At 54.0% G+C, this 26,588-nt stretch overlaps 1 protein-coding gene and 1 long non-coding RNA gene across 14 annotated transcripts in view; one reads left to right on the top strand and one right to left on the bottom strand.

Moving 5' to 3' along the window:
• RAI2 (retinoic acid induced 2) overlaps positions 1-23,479 on the top strand; it is a 385,424-nt gene extending 361,945 nt beyond the window's left edge. For 11 of the 13 annotated variants that reach the window (XM_021080591.2, XM_085008668.1, XM_085008671.1 and 8 more), the window contains one exon: positions 4,603-6,590. In XM_021080591.2, the coding sequence (XP_020936250.1) occupies positions 4,627-6,222 (1,596 nt within the window). In that variant the 5' untranslated portion in view covers positions 4,603-4,626 and the 3' untranslated portion in view covers positions 6,223-6,590. Of the gene's footprint in view, positions 1-4,602; positions 6,591-6,999; positions 7,099-20,874 lie in introns of those variants that run through there. The other 2 variants (XM_085008667.1, XM_085008666.1) reach the window with 2 other exon arrangements.
• On the bottom strand, positions 22,065-26,307 carry LOC110257835 (uncharacterized). The gene is made up of 2 exons (XR_002340846.2): positions 26,195-26,307; positions 22,065-24,758 (listed from the first exon to the last, which is right to left on the bottom strand). It is a non-coding gene; the product is annotated as an uncharacterized LOC110257835 (long non-coding RNA).
• Between the last annotated feature and the right edge of the window lie 281 nt (positions 26,308-26,588).

Raw genomic sequence — 26,588 nt, 5'->3', positions numbered from 1 at the left:
AAGCCCAGGGATCCGAGACGAAGTCACTCACAGGTCGCCGCTGTGAGCCTCGCGATTGTGCACAAAGTGCCAGGGCACCTCCTGCGTCGTGGCCGGGGTCCTGCCGGCGTGCGCGGGCGCTGGCTGCCGTGTTCCCGTCCCGGCGCCCTTGGGCTCGACCTCGGCGCTTTCCGCAGCATCGTGCCGTGGCTTCCGTGGTAACTGGCCTCAGAGGTTTCAGCCAGGCGTTCTGGGTCTCGATTTCTCCATCTGTAAAAGGGGCCAGGAGGAGGAGAGCGGTGTTGGCTTTAAGGCCCCCGCCGGCCTTGACCACCAGGGTTCTGTAGGTGTGGCAAGAGGCTGGCCCGGAGAAGGCCTGCATCCTCCTTCATGCGGTCCTTGCCTCTGAGAGCACCTGCCGAGCACCCGCGAAGCACCTGATGAGCAGATGCGAAGGTGAGGTGGTGAGGCAGGCCCTCGCTCCTGGACAGACAGGCAGGGGGGAGGGCGAGGGGCCGGGTGGACAGGGGTAGGTCGGGTCCTGTGGGAGCTCAGCGGCGTACGGGGGAATCTGACAGGTGAGCAGGACTTGGCTGGGCGAAGGTCAAGGCCCCAGAGGGCTCCAGGCCGAGGGGCCGATCCTAAGACAGCCCGCCTCTGCTGTACGAAGATCTCCTGAGAGTCAGACAAGCGGTGCAGGTCGGTCACAGTTCTGCGACCCGCCCAGGTCTCCGAGCCCACCTCCTGCCGCAGACAGCTCCCCACCTCCTCTCTGGGGTCGCAGAGGCTGCACTGGGCGGGCCCTCAGCCCCCAGCCCTTCGGCCCCAGCCACTGGCCAAGGATCCAAAGAGCGCCAGTCTCCAGCAAGCTGCAGGCGCAGGTTGCCCCCGCCCCTGGGTTCTGAGCCCACCCTGTGCCCCCAGGATCATGGGTGCAGGCAGAATGGACGGCTGACCTCTTTTAAATCCACGGGCAAACAAGGGGTTGAAACACCCACACAGAAGGTTCACAGCGACATCTGAAGAAACGGCCCCCTCTGTTTGAGCATTAGTTGGTCGCTCCCGGGACACTCCTTGATCTGAAGAGGCCCCCTGCGCGCACCTCCCCCGCGTCCATCACTAGGGGACAGGCCTCCATCTTCTCTCCGGTCATTATCTGGCTTCCGAGGGGACGGAAACTCGCTCTCTGAACACTCCCTTGCTGAGCTGCTTGTTCTCCTCAGGGCATCACTGCGGCTTCCAGCATTAGCGCCTGCAGCGGGGACACCCGCTCAGGCCCCCCAGCTGCTGACCCAGAGTTGGGGAGGAGCAGAGAGAGGGGCAGAGCCCCCTGTGGAAGGCAAGAGGGTACAGGCCAGGTAGCCCTGGGCCCCGCAGGTCACCTGAGGGGGGGCAGGGCTTCCGAACACGGTGGGGGAACCAAGCCTCCTTTCAGCCGGCCAGCGGCCTACTTGGGCTGAGTCAGCTGGTCGGTCCAAGGCTGTCATGTGGGAGGAGGCAGGAGTGAGACTTTGGCCACAGACCCCTGAGAGGCCATAGCTGCTCAGCCCCACCCGCATCCCAGCCTTGCCTGCATCCCAGCCTTGCCTGCATCCTAGCCTTACCTGCATCCCAGTCTTACCTGCATCCCAGCTGGCTCCAGCAGTTCCCAGAGGCTAGTGTTCCCAGCAGGGGGTCAGATGGCCTCCCTGGAACCCGCGGGACTGGACGTGCCCTCCCTCCCACGTGACATCTGTCTCGGGAAGGCGGGTGGGGCGGCGGGTAGCTGGTGGTAGGCTGGGTGGACGGAGGCCTCCTAGGCCTCCGCTAACAGAACCGTGGCTGCTTGGGGCTGCGCTCCCCAAGGACAGAACCCCTGGTGATCCTTCGGCTCCTCTATGGCAAGAGGGACAGAGGAAGGCTCTGGTGGAGGAAAGAGCACGAGCAGACAGTTCAGTGATCTTTTGGAAAGGGCCTGGCCGCCCCTCGTAAGAACTCTGAGGTTCGCCTGCCTCCTCACGCACAGCTCTGCAGGCGCATGTGCTCCGTACTGACAGGGAGGATGCCCGGTCGCTTCTGCCAAGAGACAAAAATGCATGGAGGGGTGTGGCCCTCCCAGCTCCCGAGAGACGAAGGAGCCCGGGGTTGACCCTGAGGTCTAATCGCAGCCTCAGTGCACCCTTGAGTGAGGTATCTATCCTTCCTGGGAGATCACTTTTCTCACCAATAAAATGGGCCCAATCATAGGACCCCTCCTGTAGGGTCGTTCTGAGCGTCGAAGGAAGTAACGCGTGGGAAGTCCTCAGCAGAGGGCATGGCGCATGGCACATGCTCTGCAAGTTTTGGCTTCTTCCATCTGCGAGAGGAGCAGGGGCCCGTGGGAGGTCCGTTACTTTGGCTCCTCACACCCTGAGCAGGAAGGTTCTGCAGGATTAGCAGCCCTAGAACCAGGGCCAGGGAGGGAGAGGCGTGCGGTTGCACAGGAAGAGATGCAAGCGGCCACCTGAGCTGAAGGTGGGTGCCGGGGCAGGTGGCAGAGGCGTGGAGAAGTGTGCCTTCTTGCTCTTGGCAGTGGCGGGGGGCACATCTGGAAGGTATAACCCATCATGAGAAAGCAGTCTCACAGCTGGATCATCCCAGACTCCCAGGAAGCACGGAACAGTCCTTGCCCCGCTGACCTGCCTTGGAGGCTCTCCGATGCCACCTCACAGGGCTGGTCATGGGATCCTTCTCTGACGGCTGCAGTGCTTGTCCGCACGAGCCCTGCCCAAGCTTCCTTTCATCCTTTTGTCACCTGCCCTGAAGAGTTCTGGCCACTCAGAGGGACAAGGCAGACCTTCTGCGGGAGCCCTTAGGAGCTCAGAGCCTTCGAAGGGCTGCTCCTGAGTGGCCGATAGCTCTGTCCCGCCAAGGCTGATGCCTCTTCTCTCCTGGCTTCGCTCTGAGGCCTCTGCATGCCGGCTGGTCTCTTTCCGATCAAAGACACGCTCCCCCTCGTGATTAGAATCCCCGTGAACACCGGAGCCTCATGTGTGTCGCTCATGGCAGCATCCCCAGCCCTCAGCAGAGCCTTGGCGTGCTGTAGGCATTCAGCAGATGGATTGGTCGGATGAGTGGTGTGTTGGAGGCATGGCATTTTCTGGGCTGAATCGGGGAGCACTCCTCTCAGAAAAAACAGGCCCTTCAAGCTGGGGCAAGTCCCCTCCAGCTCCCTGGGGGCAGGCTTCCTCCCTACGCTGCCCTAGGGGCATCGCTGGCCAGCAGGCTGGGCCACCTCGCAGGTTCATTGCTGCGGCGCACCTTGCCCCCCACCCCGCCCCGCTTCCTCCTGCTTCAGAGAAACTCCTTGTTCTGTGTACGTGACATATTTTGATTGTCTGGAAGCATCACTGAGTGGTTCATCTGTTAAAGCTGCCCTCCCATAGTGAGGCCTCGTTTACTTACTTCTAATCCCATGGTGTGCTGGGCCGCCTCTCTTGTCTTGGAAGTCGCGTTGGTAGTTTCGGGGTGAGAGGAGAAGGATGAGTTGACCACCCGATGAAATTCTAGACTCCTCAGACAGGTGAGGTCAAGCCTTGGAGTTGCCCGAGGCCCGCCCAGCAAGACTGAGGATTATTGAATTATTATTGAGCCCCACCAGACGCCAGGGCGGCACAGATCCCCGAGTTAGACATGGTGCCTGCCTTCTCCATGGCAACAAGGCTAAATATGGACGCGTTTCCATGGAGAGCCATCTTGCAGCTGCAGCCCTGCTTCCTCCAGGAAGTACCCGCGCTGGGCTCCCTTGGCCTCTCAGGAGGCGGCCAGAGGTGCCCCAGACATCAAGAAAGCATGGCTCACCCTTGAGGATGTTTGGTTCCAACCAGCGTTCCGTTTCCCCAGCCCTGGATCCATCAGCATCCCCTCTTCTGGACACCTAGAACTTAGGAGAGGTCACGGGTCAGCCAGACGAGCTCCCTGGGGCAAGTGACACTTGACTGATGAGCACTCATGGGAGTCATCCCTTCCTCACCTTGCTCCTTGGAGCGCCTCTCACTCGTACTGGAGGAAAGGGAGCTGTCATTGGTCGAAGGGTGACAGCTGTAATGACCGTTGTGTAAATACACCGCCGCTCCCCTCCTCAAGCCTCTTTTGGAAGAATTATTGCTGCTTCAAAGCGTTTTTTAAATGGTTTCCATAATTGGGATGGCCCCCTTCCAAGGTCATAGAATATTCCAGTGTGACAGGGTTCTGCTTTTTTTCTTAAAGGACACCACGTCTTGGCTGCTGCTTTGGATTTGAACCAGTCTAGTCTCCGCCTATCTTAAGGGTCCGACACAGCACCGGGGAGCCACGCTCTGTGTTTGTGCCAGGCTGAACCTCCAAGCTGAGTGCTGGGCTTTGCGATACTCTGTTTAACCTCACTCGGCTATGTAGTCATTACATCATCTGTGCTTATCGTTTAATCGTCTGTTAAATTGGGGCCGTCCACGCACAGCTGATCAGACGGGTGTGTTCGTGTATGTTGGGAACGATCCGTGGCGTGCCCGTGTACACAGAGAGACGGGTGTGCTCCCCGGCTCCCTGAGATACCGAGAGAGCTCTTAAACCGTGGATGTGCGTGGTCTCTGAGGGACGATTCCGATTGTGTGTTCTGTGTTGCAGGCCGAGTGGCATCAGAGCCGAGTGATGGATGACCTGCAGTCCCAGAACCTGTCCATGGACATGACCGACTCGGCCCCCGCCTTGGCCAGCAACCGCCTGGAGAATGGCATGGCCCAGCTGATCACCACCGAGGCCTGGAACATCAACTCCACCGACCTGGTGAAGAAGGCCCTGGTGACCGTGCCGGCGCCGTCCATTCTGAACCCGCCGGCCGAGTCCCAGAGCGGCATGGCCCTGAAGGTGGCGGCCACCGTGCTGCAGCCCCTGTGCCTCGGGGAGAGCCCGGTGGTGATGCCCATTCACATGCAGGTGGAGGGCAGCTCGGCGCCCGAGCTCAACCCCAACGGCAACGCCACCTACGTCATGACCACGCAGGGCCCCGTCCAGCTGCCGGTGGTGCTGGAGCAGCACGTCTTCCAGCACCTCAACTCGCCGCTGGTCCTGCCCCAGGAGGCCCCGTGCTCCTCCGGCGCCGTCCACAGCAACCTCTTCCAGGGAGCCGAGGACCCGGAGGCGCAGCCCCAGCTCCTGGACCTGAGGATCCCCAGCCAGCCGCAGGAGCCCAGCCTGCCCTTCGAAGCCGTGCTCCAGAATCTGTTTCCCTCGCAGGGCGCTCTGGGCCCCCCACCCTGTCAGCCTCCTCCGGGCTACGCCCCCGTGCCCCCCCAGCCCTTTAACGCCCCGCTGTCGCCCCTGGTTCCGCCGGCCACCCTCTTGGTGCCCTACCCCGTGATCGTGCCCTTGCCGGTGCCCGTCCCCATCCCCATCCCCATCCCCGTGCCTCAGAGTTCCGAGTCCAAGTTCAGCCCCGGCTGCCCCAAGGCGCCGTCCTCCTTCGGCCTCCAGCCCTTTAGGGGCGGCCCGCCCGCCGTGCAGAAGGAGGAACTGAAGCCCTTCGAGCTCCTGCAGCCGCGGGAGTACTTCCAGCTCAGCCGCCACACCGTCATCAAGATGGGCAGTGAGAACGAGGCCCTGGATCTCTCCATGAAGTCGGTGCCCTGGCTCAAGGCTGGCGACGTCAGTGCCCCCGCCTGCCAGGAAGACGCGGCCCTCGACCTGTCGCTGGCAACCCACCGGCGATCGGAGCCCCCGCCACCGCCGGAGACACTGTGTGACAGCAGCGGGGCGGTGGATGGCCCCGGTCACGCCGCGATGGAGACACCGCCCGGTGGTGGTGTGGAAGTGCCCTTTGCCCCCGCCACACCCCACGAGGCCGCCGCCGCCGCCGCAATGGAGAGGCACCTGGGCGGCAGTGACGCTGCCGAGCCCCCTCGCCAGCCCAGCGGCGAGGTCAAGGCTGAGAATAACATTGAGCTCGGGAGCGAGTCCCAGGCGGCCAAAGTGATTGTCTCCGTGGAAGACACTGTGCCCACCATCTTCTGTGGCAAGATCAAAGGCCTCTCGGGGGTGTCCACCAAGAACTTCTCCTTCAAGAGAGAAGACGCCATGCTCCAGGGCTACGACATCAGCAGCCAAGCGGAAGAGTCCGCGGGCAGCGCGGAGCCCCTTAGGAAACCCATCAAAAACCGGAGCATAAAGTTAAAGAAAGTGAACTCCCAGGAAATACACATGCTCCCCATCAAAAAACAACGGCTCGCCACCTTTTTTCCCAGGAAGTAAATAGTGGCTTTTTAAAATTTTTATGATTATAATATGGGGAAAGGTGCATTGGTTTTATAAAAAGGCATTTAAAACAAATTATCTTTGTTAATTATTTGGGGGAGTAGTTGGGGAGCGGGAATGTGAATTGGCTGTAGAGGCCCTGTAAGCTAGTATCATTTTCTTTTTTAATTTTTGACTTTTCACAAATGAGTAAATAAGAGCAACCTATTTTTCAAGCAGATTGCACATTTTTTGCAGCTTTAATGGAATATTGGGTGAATCAGAGGGGTAAAAAAGCTATTTTCATTGCCACCAAGTGCTTTGATGATGTAATACCTAATAAAGGGTAGGATGACTATTTCACAATAAATGTTTGTTTGCACTAATTGGTTGCAGTATCCGATCATTTCTAAAATTTGCCTTCCTTAACTGGCATGGTTTGGCCCAAACTCGCCTGTACAGCCTGGCCCGTTAACCCCTGTTTGGAGACCCAAGTTCTCCAGGCACACTGGGCATACCGGGCAAAGAAGACTCGTACTGGCCTGTGGCCTCGGAAAAGGATGATTAGAAATACGGATGACCCTCCCCTTCTGGCCTCTTTCTTCGTTCGTAAAATGAGGCAAAGAGAGGGGGTGGTAGCCAAGGCCCCTGCGGTTCACAGAGACCCTGGATGTGCAGAGTTGTGTGTCTGAAATCTTCCACAGACTAAAACAGACAAGTGCTTCGAAAGGAAAATGTACCTGCTTCCCCCCTCCTCCCCTCCCCGAATTTAACTGGAAGGACTTTCTTTTCAAGGGCCGTGGGATCCTTGTACTGGATGACTGAGAAGCCCTGCAGGTCAAAAGCGTTACCAAAGGCCACTCAGAACAAGAGGAGAATCCGGTGGATTAGGAGGTAATCGCAGAGAGGTTCCCGGCCCTGGGGAGCGGGGCTTGGGAGCGGGGTCGAGGAGGGAGGCGATAGCCTTCCCTGGTTCCTTTAGCCCCGTGGTTCTTACGTCGGGGCGACGGTCCTCCCCGGGGGACATCCAGCAATGCCTGGAGATGCTTTTGGTTGCCGCGCTTGGGGGAGGGGGTGCTCCTGGCGTCTGGTGGGGAGACCAGGATGCCGCGAAGCCTCGCGACAGGACTCTGGGCAGCCCCCAGAGCCGAGAGCCATCCAACCCCACTGTCAACGGCGCCGAGGCCCAGAGCCCGAGGTGAAACGGTTTCTGGAGGGACAGAAGCGATGCTCCTGGAGGAAGAGAAGAGCGCAGAGCCACCCACGCCGGGGAGGAGCTGTGAGTGTACACGGAAGGCAGACCCGCTAGGCGGCGCACCCCACTTGCCTATGAGACCCCGCTGGCGCGCGGGCGGGCCTGCCTTTCACCTCGGAGCTCGCCCTTTCACTTCTTGCCATTCGGATGTATCCAGCTGTTACTGTGATCAAGAGCCGGAGGGAGGGAAAGCCGTTGCCAGACTGTTCTTTTATGGCCAGGCCCTCCGTGTCTAGGGTGACGGTTTGAGCTGGTCCCGTCCCATACACCCAGCGTGGCTTTTCTTTTTCCTGTTCTTGGCCTGTGTTGTTAGCATGTCTTTTTCAAAGCGCGACACAGGGGTAAATCGTTGTTTCTTGTGAGGCCGACTCGTTCCATTCCCCTAGCACCGGCCAGACCCCCTCCTTTCAGCTTCTCCGTGAGGCTGTCTTTTTCCGTTTCGACTCCTCTGGTGGGTTCCTGGCGATTCCTGAGCCCGGGATGTGTGTTCCACTTTCAAATACAACCAGCACAGATGCGCCCGCCCGGGGACTAGCGTTTCCCATTCACCTGCTGTCTGGTTCTCACCAGGTTTGCGGTCGTTTCTGCTGCCCCCGCCGTGTCGGGCAGCTTTTCTCCAGCAGCCAGCAGGGCCCCTGTCCTCGCAGTGTCCTGGGAAAAGCTGCTGCTTATCTATCCGGCTCTGAGGGAAGCGAAGTCTCGGTTTGCCCCTTGGATGCTCGTGCTTAAAGCTGAGAGGCGCACAGGCGGAAAGGAAGGCCTGTGGAACCCGGAGTCACATTATAAACATCGAGCTACGCATTTCCCTGTGTTGTATCTGAAGATGCCCTTTTCTCTTCAGCTGTCGGCTCTGGTCGGGCAGGCCGGCCCCCGGCCCTGGAACAGGCCTCTCCTCCCGCCCACCCCCGGGCCTGGCACTGGGGTCTAAGCGAGGCCGTTGTCATGGGGACTGGCCGTAGCGTTCGGAGACTTGCCGGTTGAGATCCATGCAGGCCGAACACGGAGTGTCGTGATGGGCCCAGGGTCGCGTTCCCGAGGCAGCGACATCCTCGGTCCGCCCCCTCCCCCCTTCCCAGAATCGACCAGAATCTACTTGGCTAGGAAATCAGGAGAAGGGGCGACAGCCCTGTGCCCACAGCCAGAGTGAGCCTCGGGTTCCCTGGTGGCTCCGTTCCACCGGCCCTTCCTAGTCCCCAGCGGGCAGCCCTTCACACAAACCTCGAGGAAGAACCATCATCTTGGATCCATGGTTCCTGGACCCTCCGTGCGGTGCGCGTGGCGTCACAGGGGTGGCCACTGGCAAGCCCTCAGGCCCCATCATTGTTCCGCTCCATTCTGATTCAGCCAGCTGGGGTCACTCTAAGCTCCCCACAAATCACAACTGTCTCCAGCTCACGTCCTTCCACGTTTCAACCATGCAGGATTTCCAGGCTTTTTCTCTTGACTTAATTTCCCATCTCTTCTCAGAAACGGTGTCTTGGCCAACTAGTCTAAAGAACAGCTTTTCAGAGTCTTTTAGGAAATATGATTCGTCCCCAGGAATGTTGATGCTTGCTCAGACTTATCAAGATGGGTTCAGTTGGCTTCAGTTCAGAAATGATAAAAAAAAAAAAAAAAAAAACTGGCATACGTTACTAAGATCCACATTTGGGGATGGTGATCCTCCTGGTAAAGTAAAAACTAGTTGATCTAGAGGGAAAAAAGAAAGATTTAAAAGAGGATACAGTGGCTGTCCTAACCAAGGAAGTCCTTGACAGTGAGTCGAAAATTCTCAAGCAAGGTCAAACATTTGTTTAGGTTCAAAGGCAAAACTGTCACACTTTTAAGCATGAAAAAATGTCTGCAATGCTGAAAAAAACTCCGAACTCCAAAAGAAGGAAGGGCGGGGGGGAGGAGGAAGGAAAGAAGGAAGGAGAGAGGGAGGAAGGGGAAAGGCTGCCGATTCCTGAGCGAGGCTGTCAATATAGTAATTATCTTTATAAATAGCCTAATTAATAAAACAAAGCAGGAAAGGATTTGGATCTCATTTGACAAGTGAGAAAATTGAGGCTCAGAAGAGTTTGCTGCTCTCAGCTTCTAAGCATCAACAACTCAAAAATATGTACTTTGCAATGATTCTTAAATATTGGGTTTGAAGCCCAATGAACCCACAGGAATTTGGATCCTTTGGGGGCAGAAACCAGTATGAATTAGTGAAGGGTCTGAGTTACAGATTTTTTTTTCAATTAGTTTCAAGACCATTCCAGTTAACTGGAACGCCCAGAGCACTTGGCACCACGGTAAAGGGGGGATTTCAAGCTGAAGGATGCCGACGCCAAGCCTCTAAAAAGCCACACGCGAAAGTTGCTAAGCTGAAAACTTTAACAGCAGGGGAAAAAAAGCCTTAGAGGTCATTCTGGCCGGCTTTACTCCTCATTAAATAAAAAAGGCAATTTTCCAGAACAGCATACTACCAGCAGGTCAAATAACTGACCTCCCACTTCAGCGAAACGAAATAGGGTGTATTTGACGTCTTTAGGGTGCCATTGTAATAAATTGAGATTTGATTTTAATTAACATATGGGTGATTTTATAGTATGTAGTACATATGAGCACTCGAAAGAACTCGTTCCAAACTAGTGCAATTGTCCCACCTACCGCTGTTATTAGACCAGGGGATTTTTAAGCAAAATGGAGATTTCAGCTATGCTCTGCCAAAATTACGAACAAGTTCAAGTTAAAGAGGAGGAACTGGTGAGGTTGACTGTGTTAACCCAACTTGGAGGTTATTTTCCATCCAACTGTATTCGGTATAGACACTCACATAAAAGTGTAGGCTCACGCTGCTGGTAACCACGCGAAAGGACGCCTGGATCCTGTCCTCTCTCTGCTAAATCCTTTTTGTCACATCGAAGGGTTGGTAACCCGGTCAGTTAGTAAGAATGCGATGCACCCGTTGGTATGGATAGCACCATTGCTCTCAGTCCCAAAAGGCGTCGGGAATATGGAACACCGCACTGAACAGGCCAGATGCTCGGAGAGCAGGGACTGAATCTTAATTTATCTCAAGGCTCCTCCACCTCGGCACTGTTGGCATCCGGGACTGGATGCTTCTCTGTTGTAGGGCGCCATCCTGTACACACTAGGATGTTAAGCAGCATCTCTGATCTCTACCCGTGAGATGCCAGGAGCACCCCCTCCCTCGCCCCAATTGTGGCAACGAAATGTCTCCAGACACTGCCAAGAGTCCCCTGGGGGGCCAAGTCGCCCCTGGTTGAGAGCTGCTACTTTATCTGTAGGGTCTCTCTAACACCCGGCCCCTAGCAGGAGCTCAAACATTCTTTGAAGAGTGAATTTAATCAAGAAAATCCAAAAGAGAGGTCGGTAGCTCCGAACTCTGGTCCCCACTCGTATTTTCTGGTTTGCTACCTCAAGCTGATCTGACCAGGAAACTATTATTGGGAACCTCCATTCATCCATCCGAAGGGCCCTCCCTCATCTGGCATGTAACAAGGTCTTCTAGAAGCATCTCCCTAGTAAAGGGATTCAGCAAGACTACCCCACCTCACAAAAGGGGCAGGCACTCGCTCAGCCAGCGAGTTATAAAGGATGCCTTAGCCCTGTACCAACACCACGACACTGAAAGGACCCTTATTCATAACTCACCCTGTCATGATTTCTCAACAGTCTTACTTCCAAGGGCAGCATGACCCAGGAATTTACAAATGCTGCCAGGAAGCTGGATGTGTTTTTTTTTCCCCCCTCAAATTTTACCTAAATCCTTCTTGCTGTAATCAAGCCCAGTTTTTTGTTTGTCCTTAATGGAAACAAAGGCTAAACCTCCTCTGTTGAGTAGTTTCCTATTTAAGTACCAATTTTTTTTCTTTTCTGCTTTTTAGGGCCGCACCCGAGGCTTATGGAGGTTCCCAGGCTAGGGGTCAAATCGGAGCTGCAGCTGCCGGCCTGCATCACAGCCACAGCAACGTGGGACCGGAGCCACGTCTGCAACCCACACGACAGCTCACAACAACACCGGATCCTTAACCTACTGAGGCCAGGGATCGAACCTGCAACCTCATAGTTCCTAGTCAGATTCATTTCCACTGCGCCCCGACCGGCGTAAATACTCGGTCTTTTCCCAGCCTCCTTCCCTCGGACTCAAAAGTCCCATTGCCTCTCGCAGCCTCTGGGCTCCTACTTTATTCTCCCTTGTCATCCTGGTTGTGCTTCCCCAGCCTCTCCATCTACTTGGTGAGTCCAGAACTCCACGCAGGCGATGCAGATGTTCTAACATGGACTGTGGTAGCGGTCGCCCAGCTCCGTCAAGACGCTCAGAAAGAAAACCACTGAATGGTGTGCTTTTCATGGGTGGATTTATGGTATCTTTTAAAAACAATAAGAAGAAAAGCTGGTATCTTTTAAAAACAATAAGAAGAACTCCAGATCGAAACTGGGAACTGAGTGTGGGTTCCAGCAAACCACCGAATAGTGACCTTCCATCGTGGATCCGTTACGTGCCTGTTGAGACAGCCCCACTTCCCGTGGGACCCCGCCACCTGTGATCCGTTACATGCCTGTTCATACACCCTCACTGGGCCCCACCGCGCTGGCTTCCCCAGGTTTTCCTTTATGGTCAGAACTTGGCTTCCACCGTCATCCCCCATGTCTCATTTCTTGGCATCTGGAATCCCTTCCTCCAAATGGTTTGCTTCCCAGGCCTTCCAGTTGGGTCCTCCCCATTTCCCTAGCAGGGTTCAAACTCTGTTTGGCCAACGGCCTCTTGATTCAGAGGAAGTCGCACGAAGAAGACCAGTATATTAAAAAGTCACAGAGCAGCAGCTGCTCTGGTCCGGAGTCCCGCCAGCCTGGCCCTCGGCCTGCAGGGAGGGCCTGCGCGCTGGGTCGAGGAAAGCTGCCAGGCAACAGCGGGCCGTGCGTGCCCTGGCATGAGCTCTGGTTGTCCTCTTCAGCGCCTTCTCTGTCAGGACTCTGGCTCCCAGGACAGTGTGCCTTCCAGTATCTTATGTCGCATCTTAGCCAAGAGTAGAGGGGACATTCGGGGTACGTACGGTTTAATGACCTCTGAGCTCAGAATGAGCGGGCCAGGAGCCCGGCCGTCACTCCCTCTGCTGGAAGGGGACCGGGTCCCTCGCCAGAGAAACAGCCAAGTATCCAAGGAGCCGAGGGCCATCCTCACAACCCCAAAACTCAGCCCCCTACCCCCCCCCCCTTACAGGATGTCAGCAGGTGTCAGTCCCCAAGGTGGCGGCGACAGCGGCACTGGAGAAAGTTGAAATGCCCTCAGGAATTCAGGCTTCCTTGAAGCAAGGCCAGGACTCGGAGTTAAGATTTTTTGGTTGTTGTTAACAAGTGTTTTTGGGTTTTTTTTTTTTTTAATGCAGCTTTATGATTTCAAGTACTGCACTAATGGAAACCAGCTAACAAGGTCTTGCCTGGCAGAAGTCCTTGGGGGAATCATCTTAACCCAGGGATAACATCATTTGTAAAGAGGGTATCAACTCTTTGTAAGTGAATGGTGCTTCTAAAGTACTTGAGAGTGGATGAGAACAGTCTGTTTTCTTTGTGCGGCTGGGGACCGCCACTAGCAGGCAGTGGGCGAGCCAGATAATGGAGGGCTAATTCTTTAAGCTCCGAGACTTTTTACTGCAACTGTTTTCAATGGGAATCTTTTCAAAATGCATCAAGCATCTGGCAGAGGAAACCCTTTCTTGACTCGGTCATTGTTCCAGCCTTGCTGCCTGGGCTGCGCTGCGAGGCCATGATGCCCTCCAGGCTGCCCAGGGGAGGGGACTGTTTGTCTCCAACCGGGGTGGCTCTCCTGTCCCCAGAGCCCTCTCCACCCTGGTGCCTCACACAAAAATCTCTTCCAGAGTTCCCACTATGGCCCAGTGGTTTAATGATCCGGCTTGTCTCTGTGGAGGCATGGGTTCGATCCCCAGCCCAGCGCAGTGGGTTAAGGATCCGGCGTTGCCGCAGCTGTGGCATAAGTCAAAGCTCAGGCTCAGATTCGGTCCCCGGCCCAGGAATTTCCATATGCCGAGGGTGCAGATGAAAAAGGAAAAAAAAAAAAATCTCTTCCAATCGTGTCCCTTCAGAGCTTCGGTGATGGCAGGGCATGGCTGGACAACCGCTGCTGGCCAGCTGGCTCTCATCCGCAAGCTGCCCGCCCGCCCCAGAGCATGGTCCCCGCTCTCCTGCAGGTGTCTCCTCACCCCCCTGCGAGGCGCAGCCCCAGGGCCACGGCTGGGAACACCTGCCCCAGCTCCTTTCCCTACACGCTTCTGCAGCTCACGGCAGCGACACGGCTGGGCAAAGCGAGTCTCCGGCCCTCAGGCTGTAAGCGCCCTGAGACCGGCTGGCGACATAGAAGGGATGGCTGGGCCCTGGGCTTCCCCTGCTCCGGTGACGGTGACGGGGCAGAGGAGCTGGGGGAGCCTCCCCTGCTGCTGGCGGACCTGCGCCAGAGAGCCTCCTCTCCTCACTTAGCGCCCGCTGTCCCGGCCCCTGCCCTCGGCTCAGCCACCGTCGGCCCTTCTGCTTTGCGCTGGTTCTGGATCTTGGTCAAGCGGGATCTGTGCAAGCCCTGGACGGACAGGACACCGCGTTTTCGACCCTCGGCCCACCTGCCCTGGTTATTTACTCTCTAGGCCCTTCCCTCGGGGCAGCCAGGAAGGTTAAGATGCAGCAGAGCCCCCTTGAGACAGTGTGCATTTCCAAAGTAATGACGCTTTAATCACCGCTTTCCTGATGTTCCTTCTTCCCCCTTCCCTCCCTCCCTCCTTCCTTCCTCTTCCTTTCCCTGCTTTCTTCCTCCTTCTCTTTCTCACCCCTCCCCGCTTTGAACGCCTAGACGTGCTGCTTCTGTTGAATTTTACGAGCGACAATAATCACCCCGGAGCCCTGGGTGCCTGTCAGGCCTCCTCTCCCTGACCCTTCAGAGCCGGGCGATGCTCTCCGCCTCTCTCCGTCCGGAGCTTTCCAGGCACATCTGTCCGCCTCCTCTTGCCTCTCGGACGTCTCTTCCTGGGGCCCCTCCTCAGATGCGGCGGCGGCGGCCGCTGTGTCCTTCTCTGCCTCTGTCCCACGCGCGCTGCTTCTCGTTGCCGTCGTCCCACAGGGACCTCGGCCGCTCTGCTCATCCTCGGCGCCGTCTGCCCCGGGGGTGTGTGTCCCTCCCCAGCTCTAGTCCAGCCCAGACGACCCCTGCCCTTCCCGCTCTCTTTCCACATGCAAGGTTCCGTCCAGCCGCCATCCTCACAGGGTGGCCCTAGACGTCCCCCCAGGCATCATCCCTGATGCTTAACTCAGCATCTCCCTCCCTGACCACCGCCCTCTTCCCGGTCGGTTGGTCGGGTCGGGTCGGTCCTGCGGCAGTCCCCACGGCCACTGCCCCGCCTTCCCCTCCCACGGGCTCTGTCGTGCTCTCCTCGCCGTTGCTCAGCTCCATCATTCCTCTCCTCTACACTGGCTGGCCCCAACTCAGCCCACATCACCCGTGGCCAAGACCCGTTTTTAGGGCCGCACCCGCAGCATATGGAGGTTCCCAGGCTAGGGGTCGAATCAGAGCTGTAGCCACTGGTCTACACCACAGCTACAGCAACGCCAGATCCAAGCCACATCTGCGACCTACACCACAGCTCACGGCAACACTGCATCCTTAACCCACTGAACGAGGCCAAGGGATCGAACCTGCGTCCTCATGGATCCTAGTCCGGTTCGTTAACTGCTGAGCCGCAAAGGGAACTCCCTGCCAAGACTTTTGAAATGGCCTCAGAAGAGGGTGGACCCGTGTCTCCACTTTTAGCTCCCTCCCTCTGCAACCTTCTTCTGTACTTTTTGCGAGAGGAGCTCTGGTAAAAACAAAGCCTCACCACATCATTCTGCTGCCAAAAGGTATTTGGTGTTGGATGTACCCCCGAACCATGCAGAAGCTTCCACGCAGGCCTCCTGAGAGCAGGCCCCAGACCACCTCTGTGTAAGCTCCAGGAATACGGAAGCTTGACAGTTTCCAGCACAAACCTCTGTGGGTCTACCCTTGAGCACCCTGACACTCCCTCCTCACCTTCTTACTCCTTCTAATCCTTTAAGACTTAGCTCCAAACAACACCTCCTCCGGAAAGCTTTCCATGACTGCTCCAGCGTAAGCTAAGAGCCAGCCCCCCCAACCCTCCCACGGCAGCACGTGCATACTCAGAGCATCTCGTGTCTTGTCCGCCTCATTCCATTGTGAGCCTGTCTCTGGAGTTCCCATCGTGGTTCAGCAGAACCGAATCTGACTAGCATCCATGAGGACTCAGGTTCAATCCCTGGCCTCCCTGGTTAAGGATCCAGTGTTGCCATGAGCTATGGTGTAGTTTGAAAACATGGCTCAGATCCCGAGTTGCTGTGGCTCTGGCGTAGGCCGGCGGCTACAGCCCCAATTAGACCCCCAGCCTGGGAACCTCCATTTGCCGCGGGAGCGGCCCTAAAAAGACGGAAAAAAAAAAAATGAGCCTGTCCCTGTCCACCCCACTAAACCACAAACTCCTCCAGGGCCAAGGTTAGGGCCTCTCTGTCTCACCTATGTAGCACAGTGCTTGGCATTTAGGGGGCCCCCAATAAATGTGTGGGTTCTGAACTGAACCCACAGGGAAAGTACAAGTATGCTCTTCCTCACCAATCAGTACAGCACGCAGAAATCTAGACACATGGGACAGAAATCTCTGGAACCTATAACTCACTTTGGGAAAAAAAAAAAAAAAAAGATCTCCTGATCGATTCTTTTAAATCATACGGTTCAATCTGCTTCAAAACAAGGTGGATTCTTCAAATGTGGTTTCTACACTCTTCTAGAAATATACTTAGAACATAAAGCAAACCATAGTCAAAATCTCATCAGTGGTATACAAAGAAACATTTTTGGCATTCATCTCAGAGTGTGTGGATGTATTTGTAAGTTACAGGCATGGCCTATAAACACACAGATTATAAAATATGTGCAAAAGTCAACATGTTCAAAGAATGAAATAAATACAAGGAGCTCCAGTAGTTTCTTTCTGTGCCTCAATTCATCATCTTATGTACCCCACCGGGTTATAATAAAACGAGACTATTCTAAATCTTTCAGCTGAAGGAATGAAACTTTGAAGCTGGACATCGCTGTATCTTGAAATGCGGAAAATACCCACACGCAAGATGTTTCTGTAGCAGCTCTAGGAAGTCTGCGTCACTGCAGCTAAGGGACGGGGTGGCCAGAGCCCTGGACAGAGGTTAGGAGTGCCAGCTTCAGAGTTACACGGCCCGGATTCACTTCCCACCTCCCTTCTCTCCGAGCTGTGTGACTCCGGACAGGTCCCTTAACCTCTCTGCCCTCATTTCCCCGTTCGTAAAATGGGAGCAATACCGAATCTGCGAGTACCCGCATTCGCACGTTCCGAGTACCAAGGGCAGAATGCTCAATAAATGACTTCCTGTTATGCTTGTTTACAGATAGGAGCAGAGAGCAAGGCCAACAAGAGTCATGGAGACGCCTGATTTTACAAAGCCTTTCTTTTTGAGATTCCTCTTTGCTCCACAGAGGTGGCTTTCCAGCCAGGCACTTCCATGCCCTCCTCCAGCCTACTGACTAATTAATAGTGGAAGCAACCTCAGTGTCATCTCATTGTCCCTCCTTGGGGCCCGAGAGACAGGTTGGTCACTTGGTCATCATCAGGAAAATGGACTCGTTAGAATAGGAGAAAAAGAGGCACGGGTTATGAGAAAAAAAATCTCAAGGGCAAGACTGGCCACAGAATCGGTGGCGTGTGTTCTGGAGCCTCGCTCTGCTTTGGATTCCTGTCTGGAAAGCCATGACTCAGCAGCCCTTCTCGTGGGGGCTGATGACATAAGGCAGATGCCTGCAAGAAGGAGGCGCACTCGGCCCACCAGCCCCTACATCTCCTGCCGCAGTGGCTAGAGCTCTGGGCGGTGGGGGTGCTCCAAGGACAGGCCGTGTCCAGAGGCCACCGCCCGGCCCCAGGGCCACCTCTGTAGTGGCTCCGTGGGGCTGTGCAGCCCCAGAAGCCTGCAGCCTGATGAGCAGGGCAGTGGGACTGTTCTCTGAGTTAAGCATACAAAAGCATCCAGAGCTGAATTCCCTTTTATCAAACCCTTCCTATACTTTTCTGACGTCTCAGAAAAGATAAACCTTTTACTTGAATTAGAAATATAAATTCTCTTTACAAGAGATAACAGCACTTTCTTTTTTCACTGAGCGCTTTCTTGAGCCCCCCCCCCTTTTGAGTGCCGTTTCAACACAGTCTAGCACAGCCACTAGACAAACTGGGGGCAACTGTATTTGAAATAACTAGAGAAAAGGGTTTGTGGGCTGAGGATACACAAGGAATGCCTTGCTCTTCTCGCTGTTAACCTCCCCGCCACAGGAAAAGGAGCCTCTGCAGCAAAGCAACCGACCAAAAAGTCAGAACAGCCTCAGCTTCGCTGCAGGCCCGCTGGGGCAAAACCACCCTGGACCCGCTCCGGCTGAGCTGGGGCGACAGCGCCCTCTGCCGGCAGCCACGGCGACACCCGCAGGGCCCTCCCTCCCGGAAGTGGTCCTGACACAGGCACCGGCTTAGAGACCTCAGTCCCCCGGAGGAGGCTGGTCTGTGGGCATCTTAGGACATCCGTGAGAAGGCTCCAGATGGAAAATGCTGGAGGGCCCAGGTTTTCAGGAAGGCACCTCCTCACCTTTCAGTCCGGGAGAACTTGTTCCAGCAAAGCCAGGGAGAGAGGCTCGCCGGCCCAGGCCTCTCCAGCTTCTCTTAAAGGCGAAAAGAGAAGCTGAGGACCCCGCACGCTCCCCAGCGCATGGAGCTGAAGCCACGACCCCAAGGTTCGCGGGGGTGAGAAAAACAGAGCAGAGAAAGTGGGTGGGGCTCTCGGGAGGCAACGGAGAGGAGGACGGAAGGCGTGGTCCTCCGGAGAGCGGGAGGAGGAAGGGCGGGCGAGCTGGGGAGCCCGGGGCCCAGACCAGCCACTGCCCCCGAGGGAGGGCGGCCGGGGCAGCGGCCACCGTCCTCACCCACTGCTCCCCACCCTGCCCGCGCGGGGGCGCTGCCGCCCTGGCGCCCGGGACCAGCTTCCTTCTCTTGGAAGGCCCAGGACTTGCGCAGAACACAGCGGCTCTCAGCGGTTCATTAACGCCCAGGGGTGGGGGTGTGTGGGTAACAGAGACGGGAGCGGGCGGGGGGGTGGGGAGATGGGGCTACGATGGGGGCTGAGAATAGGAAAGGCTTGGAGGGAGGACACAGGTTAAATAAAAGCCAACCGCTCTACTGCTGCATGACCTACCAAGAGGTGGCGGCGGGAGAGGTCAGGGTGACAACAGCTTGTCTGCCTCCCAGGCTGAGTCTGGGCCTGAGACCCCAGCTCCTGGGAGCCCTGCGGCGCCCCCACTCCCCCCCATACCCCGCACCCACCCAGGTGGTGGCTGTCAGAGGATGCAGAACTCGGGGCCTCTCCTCCCCTGCCTTCTTTCCGCGGTGACCACGTCCCTTGTGGTTTCCTGGCTGCCGTGCGTGGCTCCTGGGTGCCTGGGCTGGGGGGAGACCCATCCGCACCCCTTCACCCTTTGGTGCTAACAAGTGGCCGCCGCACCCGCGGCCTCCCCGCCGGGCCCAGAACGTTCTGCTCCTGAACGCGGTGCACCAGGGCCTGCCGCCTGGATGCCAGATCCCTGCCAGCAAGGCTTCTGGGGGCCTGGCTGTGTCCTTCCCGCCCGCCCGAAGGTGCATCGAAGCCCCCTGCCAAGAGCTGGGCCGCCCAGACGTGGGGCCATCTGGAAAGGGACCGGCGAGGCCACTTGAAAGGGAAGGTGGTGGTGCGGGACTGCCGGCTGCCTGCCAGGGACCCGACAGCTCGGGCCACCCTCAGAGGGACACCTCCTCTTCCAAGAAGAGCTCAGAAAAAGAATGGAATCACCACGGTCACCCCCAAAGACAGCACGTGGGGGGGGGGTTCCATGGAGGGTCCAGGGCATCTGGCTGTTTGCCAGAGCTCTCCTCCTGCCCCCAAAGCTGCCCGAATGATCCGTCCAGAACCCAGGTCTGATGGTGTGACCCTTCCCTCGTTTGTAATCTTTGAATTGCGTCCCACAGCCCTTGCGATCCACCCCAAGCCGACCTAAGGGCTTTCCTCTTCCAAGTTGGTAATTAATCCCCAACACCCCTCCGGGTTTCTCACCACTTTGTGCTTTGCCACGTGACCCAAGATTATGTAGCCTGGCGATGACTTGGAACGCAAGGACTCTGTTGTGCTCTACCTGCCGTGAGTGCTCCAGTGGTCAGCTGAGCTTGTGCGAGGATGAAGGATTTGGACCTGGACCAGGGTGGACTGAGGGGATGCTCACAGGCAGAGCCAGATTTGTCTTAGAAAGTTGAGGTTGGCTCTACCTCACGGGTAAATAAAGGGCCATTCAAAATCCCAACTTCCAGGAGTTCCTGTCGTGACTCAGTGGTTAATGAATCCACCTAGGAACCATGAGGTTGTGGGTTCAATCCCTGACCTTGCTCAGTGGGTTGGGGATCCGGCGTTGCCGTGAGCTGTGGTGGAGGTTCCAGACACGGCTCAGATCTGGCGTTGCTGTGGCTGTCGTGTAGGCCGGCATCTACAGCTCTGATTTGACCCCTGGCCTGGGAACCTCCATATGCCGCGGGTGCGGCCCTAAAAGGACAAAAGCAAAAAAAAAAAAAAAAAAAAAGGCAGAAAGAACAAAATCCCAAGTTCCTAAGCCAGAGAGCTAAGATCTTAACGTTGGTGGCACTAGGTCCAATTATGCCTGCAAGCACATTTTGTTGGGCCTGTGCTTTCATACACTGAAGCCTACATTTTAAAATTAGGAGATTGGGCGTTCCCGTCGTGGCTCAGCGGAAACTAATCCAACTGGCATCCATGAGGACAAAGATTCAATCCTTGGCCTCACTCAGTGGGTTAAGGATCCAGTGTTGCCATGAGGTGTGGTGTAGGTCACAGACGCAACTCATATCTGGCGTGGCTGTGGCTGTGGTGTAGGCTGGCAACAACAGCTCTGATTCGACCCCTAGCCTGGGAACCTCCATATGCCACGGGTACAGCCCTAAAGAGGACAAAAAGACAAAGAAAAAATTGTTTTTTTAATGTGCTTTTCACTTGCTTTTGGAAAATTGGTGGAACTGTAAGGTAAGACTCAAAACCTTGCCTGGCAACAGGTGGGCTCCAGCCAGACACCTGTGCACACCTCTGCTCCTCCCAGCTGGTTGTACCCAGCCCGCTTCTCCCAGTTAGGGCCCCATCCTGGCCCAGCCCCAAAGCACATCTGCAATCATTTGAGCCTGAAAAAATGTTTAAAGCCTTGTGGCAGAAATAGTGTTTTGTGTTCACTAAATCTTCCATTTTTTTTCTTGCTCTTCTTGAGAAAGCCACTGCATATAAGCAGTGGCCACATAACCGGTTGTACCAGTGGGCTCCAAGTAGGAATGCCACATGTCAGCTCTGAGCAACAAAAAGACTCTTGGAGGCCATGTGAAACATGGGTAGAGTCACACAAAAGAAGCAGCAGCTATGGAGACTCCTGAGAGTAAAGCAAAGCCACTGACATGTCAGCACTGATTTGTTACACCAGCAATGTAACCAACCCAAGTGTAACGTCCAAAACCACTTCTTAATCCGGCAGTTCAGTTATTACTATGTCATACTAAAGCTTCAAGTTCTTTGCATTATCATTACAAGTGTATCCTTTTAGCAGGTAATATAAAGATTTGGCAATGTCTGGAGTGGGACTCAATGCTGAGGGCTGCCATCGCCCGCCCTGGCCAGTGCCCTCCCGTAGGCCCCTGGTGTCACTGACAGACTCAAGCATTTCAGGACACTCTTTTCCGACCAGGGTCATTCCTTGGGTTCCTGCACTTCTTCTGACAGAAACATTGCTATTGATTTTGCCAGCATCCATGCTAACTTCTGAAATGTACTGATGCAAAAATTCCTAAAGCCCAGATGCAACCTTGGAAAGCAGGAAGCCTCGCTTAATGGACACGGATAAACGGTGACGCTCATCTGCTGATTGTACATCACAGATCAATTTGCCGAGCTAATTTTGCGTGGATTGGAAATGCAAGCAACAGCCAAGTGTTTTTAAAGGAATAAAAGGGAAGAAGAAATCAATCTACACATACATGCGTAACTTCACCGAAAAGCGTATGCTGCGACTCCTAGTCTTCCTGGGAGTTGACCTCATTCAGTCATGCACGAACACGGACAGACGCGTGAAGACAAGGCCCAGGCCCTCCTCGGAGAAAAGATCTCAAACTCCCTACCAGAGCAGGTTGCGCTTATCAAATATTTCATGCACCAAGAAGAAACTTTGCATCGTTTCCTTTTCAAGGAGGGGCATCCGCTCCCTCAAAATCTCACTGGGACTTCTGGAAAAGTTTTTCACAACTCCGATTTGAGAGGTCGGGCCTTTAAAAACAGAGGGCTAAAATTATATATGTAGCTGGCATTACATTTCCGTTGGGCAGCTTTGTAACAGACAATTACAGGAAGATACAAAACATTTAAAAAGAAATATAATATTGGAGATGATTAGGAATTTGAATATTACATGAATGTAGGATATAATGAACTTTTTAATAAACGTTTCATTCTAGAACAGCTGCAATGTATAGAAAAATTGCTAAGAGAGTCAAGAGAGTACCCACAGCCATCTTCCCGGTCATTAGCAGCTTGTATTGTGGCACATTTGCCACATCTAATGAATCCGTATTGATCCATTATGATCAACAAAAGCCTACAATGGATTCACACTTCCTTACTAGTCACCTTTTTCTGTTCCAGGATCCCATCCAAGAAACCCTATTATGTTCAGTCATCAGGTCTCCTTGGGCTCCTCTCGGCTGTGATGGTTTCTCAGACTTGCCTTGTTTTTGATGACCTGGGCAGTTCTGAGGCGTGCTGGTCAGGTGTTTTGCAGAATGTTCTTCAGCTGGCATTTGTTTGCTGATTTTCCTCATGATGAAACTAGGGTCACGGGTTTGGGGGAAGAAAACCACAGGGATAAGGGGCCATTCTCGTCACATATCAAGGGCACATACTGTCACCATGACTTCTCGTTGCTGACGCTGACGCTGACCCCCTGGCTGAGGCCGTGTTGGTCACTGTCCAGTTCCTCCTTTGGCCCTTTCCACGCTGTCCTCTTTGGAAGGAAGCACATACCTCTCTGCACAGCACACACGGAAGGGCTGGGGAGTGAGGCTCCGCTCCCTGGAGGCTGAGTGTTCACCTGATTCGGGATTCGTCTGCACAGTTCGTCTGTCCTCCCTCGTTTGTGTCCCTCTCCAGTCACCGCTTTCCAGCGCTATGGACTCAGGGATACTTCCTTGAGGCGCTGGGTTATCATCCACTACTACTTCATTCTGTTGCTCAGGCCTTTCCAGATGTGGCCACTGGAGGCGCTTTCCATTGGCTCCTGCGTCCCTCTGATCTATCTCATCGCTGTGCTTTTGTGGAGCGCATCCTTCTGATACGAAGACGCGCCAGACTCCAGCTGTATATTCCCTGTCCTCGTCCTGCAATCAGTCATTTCTCCCAGGAGCCCTGGTTTCTCTCATGACACCACGGTGTTAAAAATGAATTCTGTGGAGTTCCCCGGTGGCCAAGCGGGTGGGAATCCAGTGTTGTCACCACTGTGGCTGGGGTCACTGGTGTGGCACAGGTTTCATCCTTGGCCCAAAAGACCTCTTAGGAATACAGACATTAAAATGACTTACTAAGTTTTGAGGTGTGATAATGGTATGGTTACTTTTTAAAACGTTTCTTTATCTTTTAGATATACATACTGACCTGTTCATAGATTAAATGATCTATCAGATTTGCTCCAAACAACATGGGAGGTGGGAGATGTGGGGGAGAGTGTGGACAAAACAAGGCAGGTTATGAGCTGATAATTCCTGATGCTGGGTGACGTCCCATCACTATCCCTATTTTTACATGGACGTGAAATGTACAATAAAGCTTTTCTTAAAGGAATACTTGACAGAGCTGATACTTGCTCACCGAATCAGGTGTTTTATAGGAGACCTCAACAGCGAGCATGCCTTTGACTATCTGTATTTTGAAATTCCAGTTCCAAAGCATGAAAAAGGGGACTCCTCCATAGGAGAGAAAAATACTGGCCTGGCTCAATAAAAATGGAACCACCCAGCAACTGGCTTGCAGACATAAGAGAAAAATTGTCCCTAGGACATGGGACGGCTTTGTTAAACTCCTTCGTGTTTGTAGCTCATAGCTACATCTTCGAATCCTAAACACACATACACACATAACACTGACAGATTTATTGAAAGCACTTGGACTGTCCCTGACAAATCTTTCCATATATCCATAAAGATTAGGGATTTTTTCAGTTCTCCTACAGGGCCCAAATCTCTGGGCCTAACCGCCTTTACCATGAGAGTCCCCTGGATGAACCTGTTCCCACCACCACTCAAATCTATCAGAGCTGCTCCATGGCGGTGGTGGGAAGCCACACTCCATTAATAAAGTGTAAGCATCAAGGTAAATTATTTTGGAGTTCCCTGGTGGCCTAGCAGTTAAGGATCAGGATTGTCACTGCTGTGGCATGAGTTCGATCCTTGGCCCGGGAACTTCCGCATGCCACAGGTGTGGCCAACAAAAATTATTTTAAATTGGAAGTGTACTAGAAATGGCCATGTTTTTAAGAAGAAAATTTGCTTTCGTGTCCTCTGTTTTTTGGCCATGACCGTAGCATGTAGGAGTTCCCGGGCCAGGGACCGAACCCAAGCTACAGCAGCGACCCAAGCCACTGCAGTGACAGTGCTGGATCCTTAACCTGCTGCACCACAAGAGAACTCCTGTGTCCTCCTTTTTATTCAGTCAACATCTAAGTATCTATGATGTAGGAGATACTTACTATGCTAAATATCAGGAATACAGTAATGTAAAAAAAAAAAAAAAAAAAAAAAGATGGGCCCTGGGAGTGCTCACTGCAAAGAAATTTAGCATTTCTGAAGCGCTGTCTGGCAGCCAACTTGGGAAACAACAGGCTGGGGGGGCCCACATGACGAAAGGGAGCCATGAGGTAGGCTGTGTGCGACCTGGTGATGGCAGCGGGTATGGAAGCTGGGGACAACGAGGAGCTGAGGCCAACAATGGCAGTCGCAGTCGCAGTCACTCTGTCAGCTGCCTGGACACGTCAGCGGGGGAGGCGCTCTTCACCACACAGGGCTTGCCGAGGGCTCCACGGATGAAGGAAGTAGGGAAGAGATTCGGGGTGATGCCTGTGGGCCTGCAGGTGGCCATGGCAGTAGACAGTTACGTACCCAGGCCCAGAGCTCAAGGAGAAAGCTCAGCGAAGAAGCCGTGGCTAGAAAGGTACGGGTGCTTCTTGTTTTTCTTGCTAGCCTTTCACAAGTACCTCATTTACTTCTAATTTCATCTGTAGCCTGTATGAGCTTTGTTTTCTGTAATCCAGTGCTCTGTGTAGCTTACTATGTACTCATTTTTGTGAAAGCACCATGGAGTCATGTAAACAGTGAATTCTCTTTTGGAATCGAATGTCCCTCAATAATGTCTTTTTACTTACATCAGTATCTGCTCTTTATTTTGTTATTATTTTTTTCAGGGCCGCACCCACGGCTTCTGGAGGTTCCCAAGCTAGGGGTTTGAAATGGAGCTGCCGCTGCCGGCCTACACCACAGCCACAGCAACACGGGATCCGAGCCATGTCTGTGACCTACACCACAGCACTCAGCAACACTGGATCCTTAACCCACTGAGTGAGGCCAGGGATTGAACCCACATCCTCATGGATATTAGTTGGGTTCATTACCGCTGTGCCACAGTGGGAACTCCAGTATCTGCTCTTTAATTTTACTTCCTTGTGTCAAAGGCTGAGAGATCTAATAAAGACTTTTTTCCTACCGCAACTCTATTAAATTATGCCCATGGCCTGTCTGGTTTTGCTTTTTGATCTTCATTCTCTGTAACTGGTTATACACAAGTCCATGATCCGCTTTCCTCATGCTTGCACCTCTTACCGATGTAAGAACCCCTGATGCATTGACGGCTTTTTGCTGCTAATTCTACCTCGCAGGACTCAATATTATCATTGCGGCCTACTTTTTGTTTATTTGCAGATCAAGTTCTATCCAGACATTTATGTTTTAATGTGTAAAGCACATGAGGAGTTCCCGCTTTGGTGCAGTGGGTTAAAAACCTGACTCAAGCGGCTCGGTTCACGGTGGATGTGTGGGTTTGATCCCCAGCCTGGCGCAGTGGGTTAAGGAATCCGCCGTTGCTGCAGCTGTGGCATAAGCCCCAGTTGCGGCTCAGATTCACTTCCTGGCCTGGGAACTTCCATGTGCTGTGGGCATGGCCATAGAAACATAAATAAATAAGAAAATAAAGCTAATGACAAGGTAGATACGCGCATGTAATTGTTAAGATCCGTACTTGAATCTTTTTAATGTGAGTGTGTAATCTCTTTATACATAATATGCAATTAAATTGGTCTCCTGACACATGCTATGCTTTTTTCTCAAGGTTTTGTTGTTTCTGCTTGCCACTAAATAGCAGTGTGGTTTGTTTTTTTTTAATCTTCCATAGGGATATAAACATGATATGGCCCATAGTTCTGTCATTAAACAATTATTATAAAACCGATACACTGCCGACAAATCAGAAAGTAAAGCAGAATGAAATGAAACATCCTCAGAATCCTACCTGCCCGTGGCTGCCGGCTCTGAAGATGTTCGTAGGTGTCTTCCTAAAGGTCTTGTCGGTCCGTGAGCCCGTCTGTGCACAAACACACAAGAGAACCCTGCGCAGATGGCACTGCTGCACATCTGCTGCTGTGACCCGCCTGGGTCAGCAAATCACGAGTGTCCTTCGATGTAAATAAATGTCTTCTTCCTCATTTTGAAAGGCTCCTTCTGGTGGATCTACCCAGGCTTTCTCTATGTAGTTTCCAACGGCCGTCTGGCTGTGTCCTACCAACTCACTTCTCACCAACAGGACCACTTAAGAGTTTCTGAACTTTGCTAATTGGATAAAAAGTGGAGCGTAATGCGCATCCGGTTTTAATTTGAACTTGACTCATTTCTAGTCGGGTTGAACA

Source organism: Sus scrofa, chromosome X (genome assembly GCF_054392235.1).
Source record: "Sus scrofa isolate SSC_HxYL_T2T_F1_AM1 chromosome X, Sscrofa_HxYL_maternal_Yorkshire_Landrace_v2.0, whole genome shotgun sequence".
Lineage (NCBI taxonomy): Eukaryota > Metazoa > Chordata > Mammalia > Artiodactyla > Suidae > Sus > Sus scrofa.
Note: the sequence above shows the minus strand (reverse complement) of the source record. Positions and strands in the feature narration are given on the sequence as shown.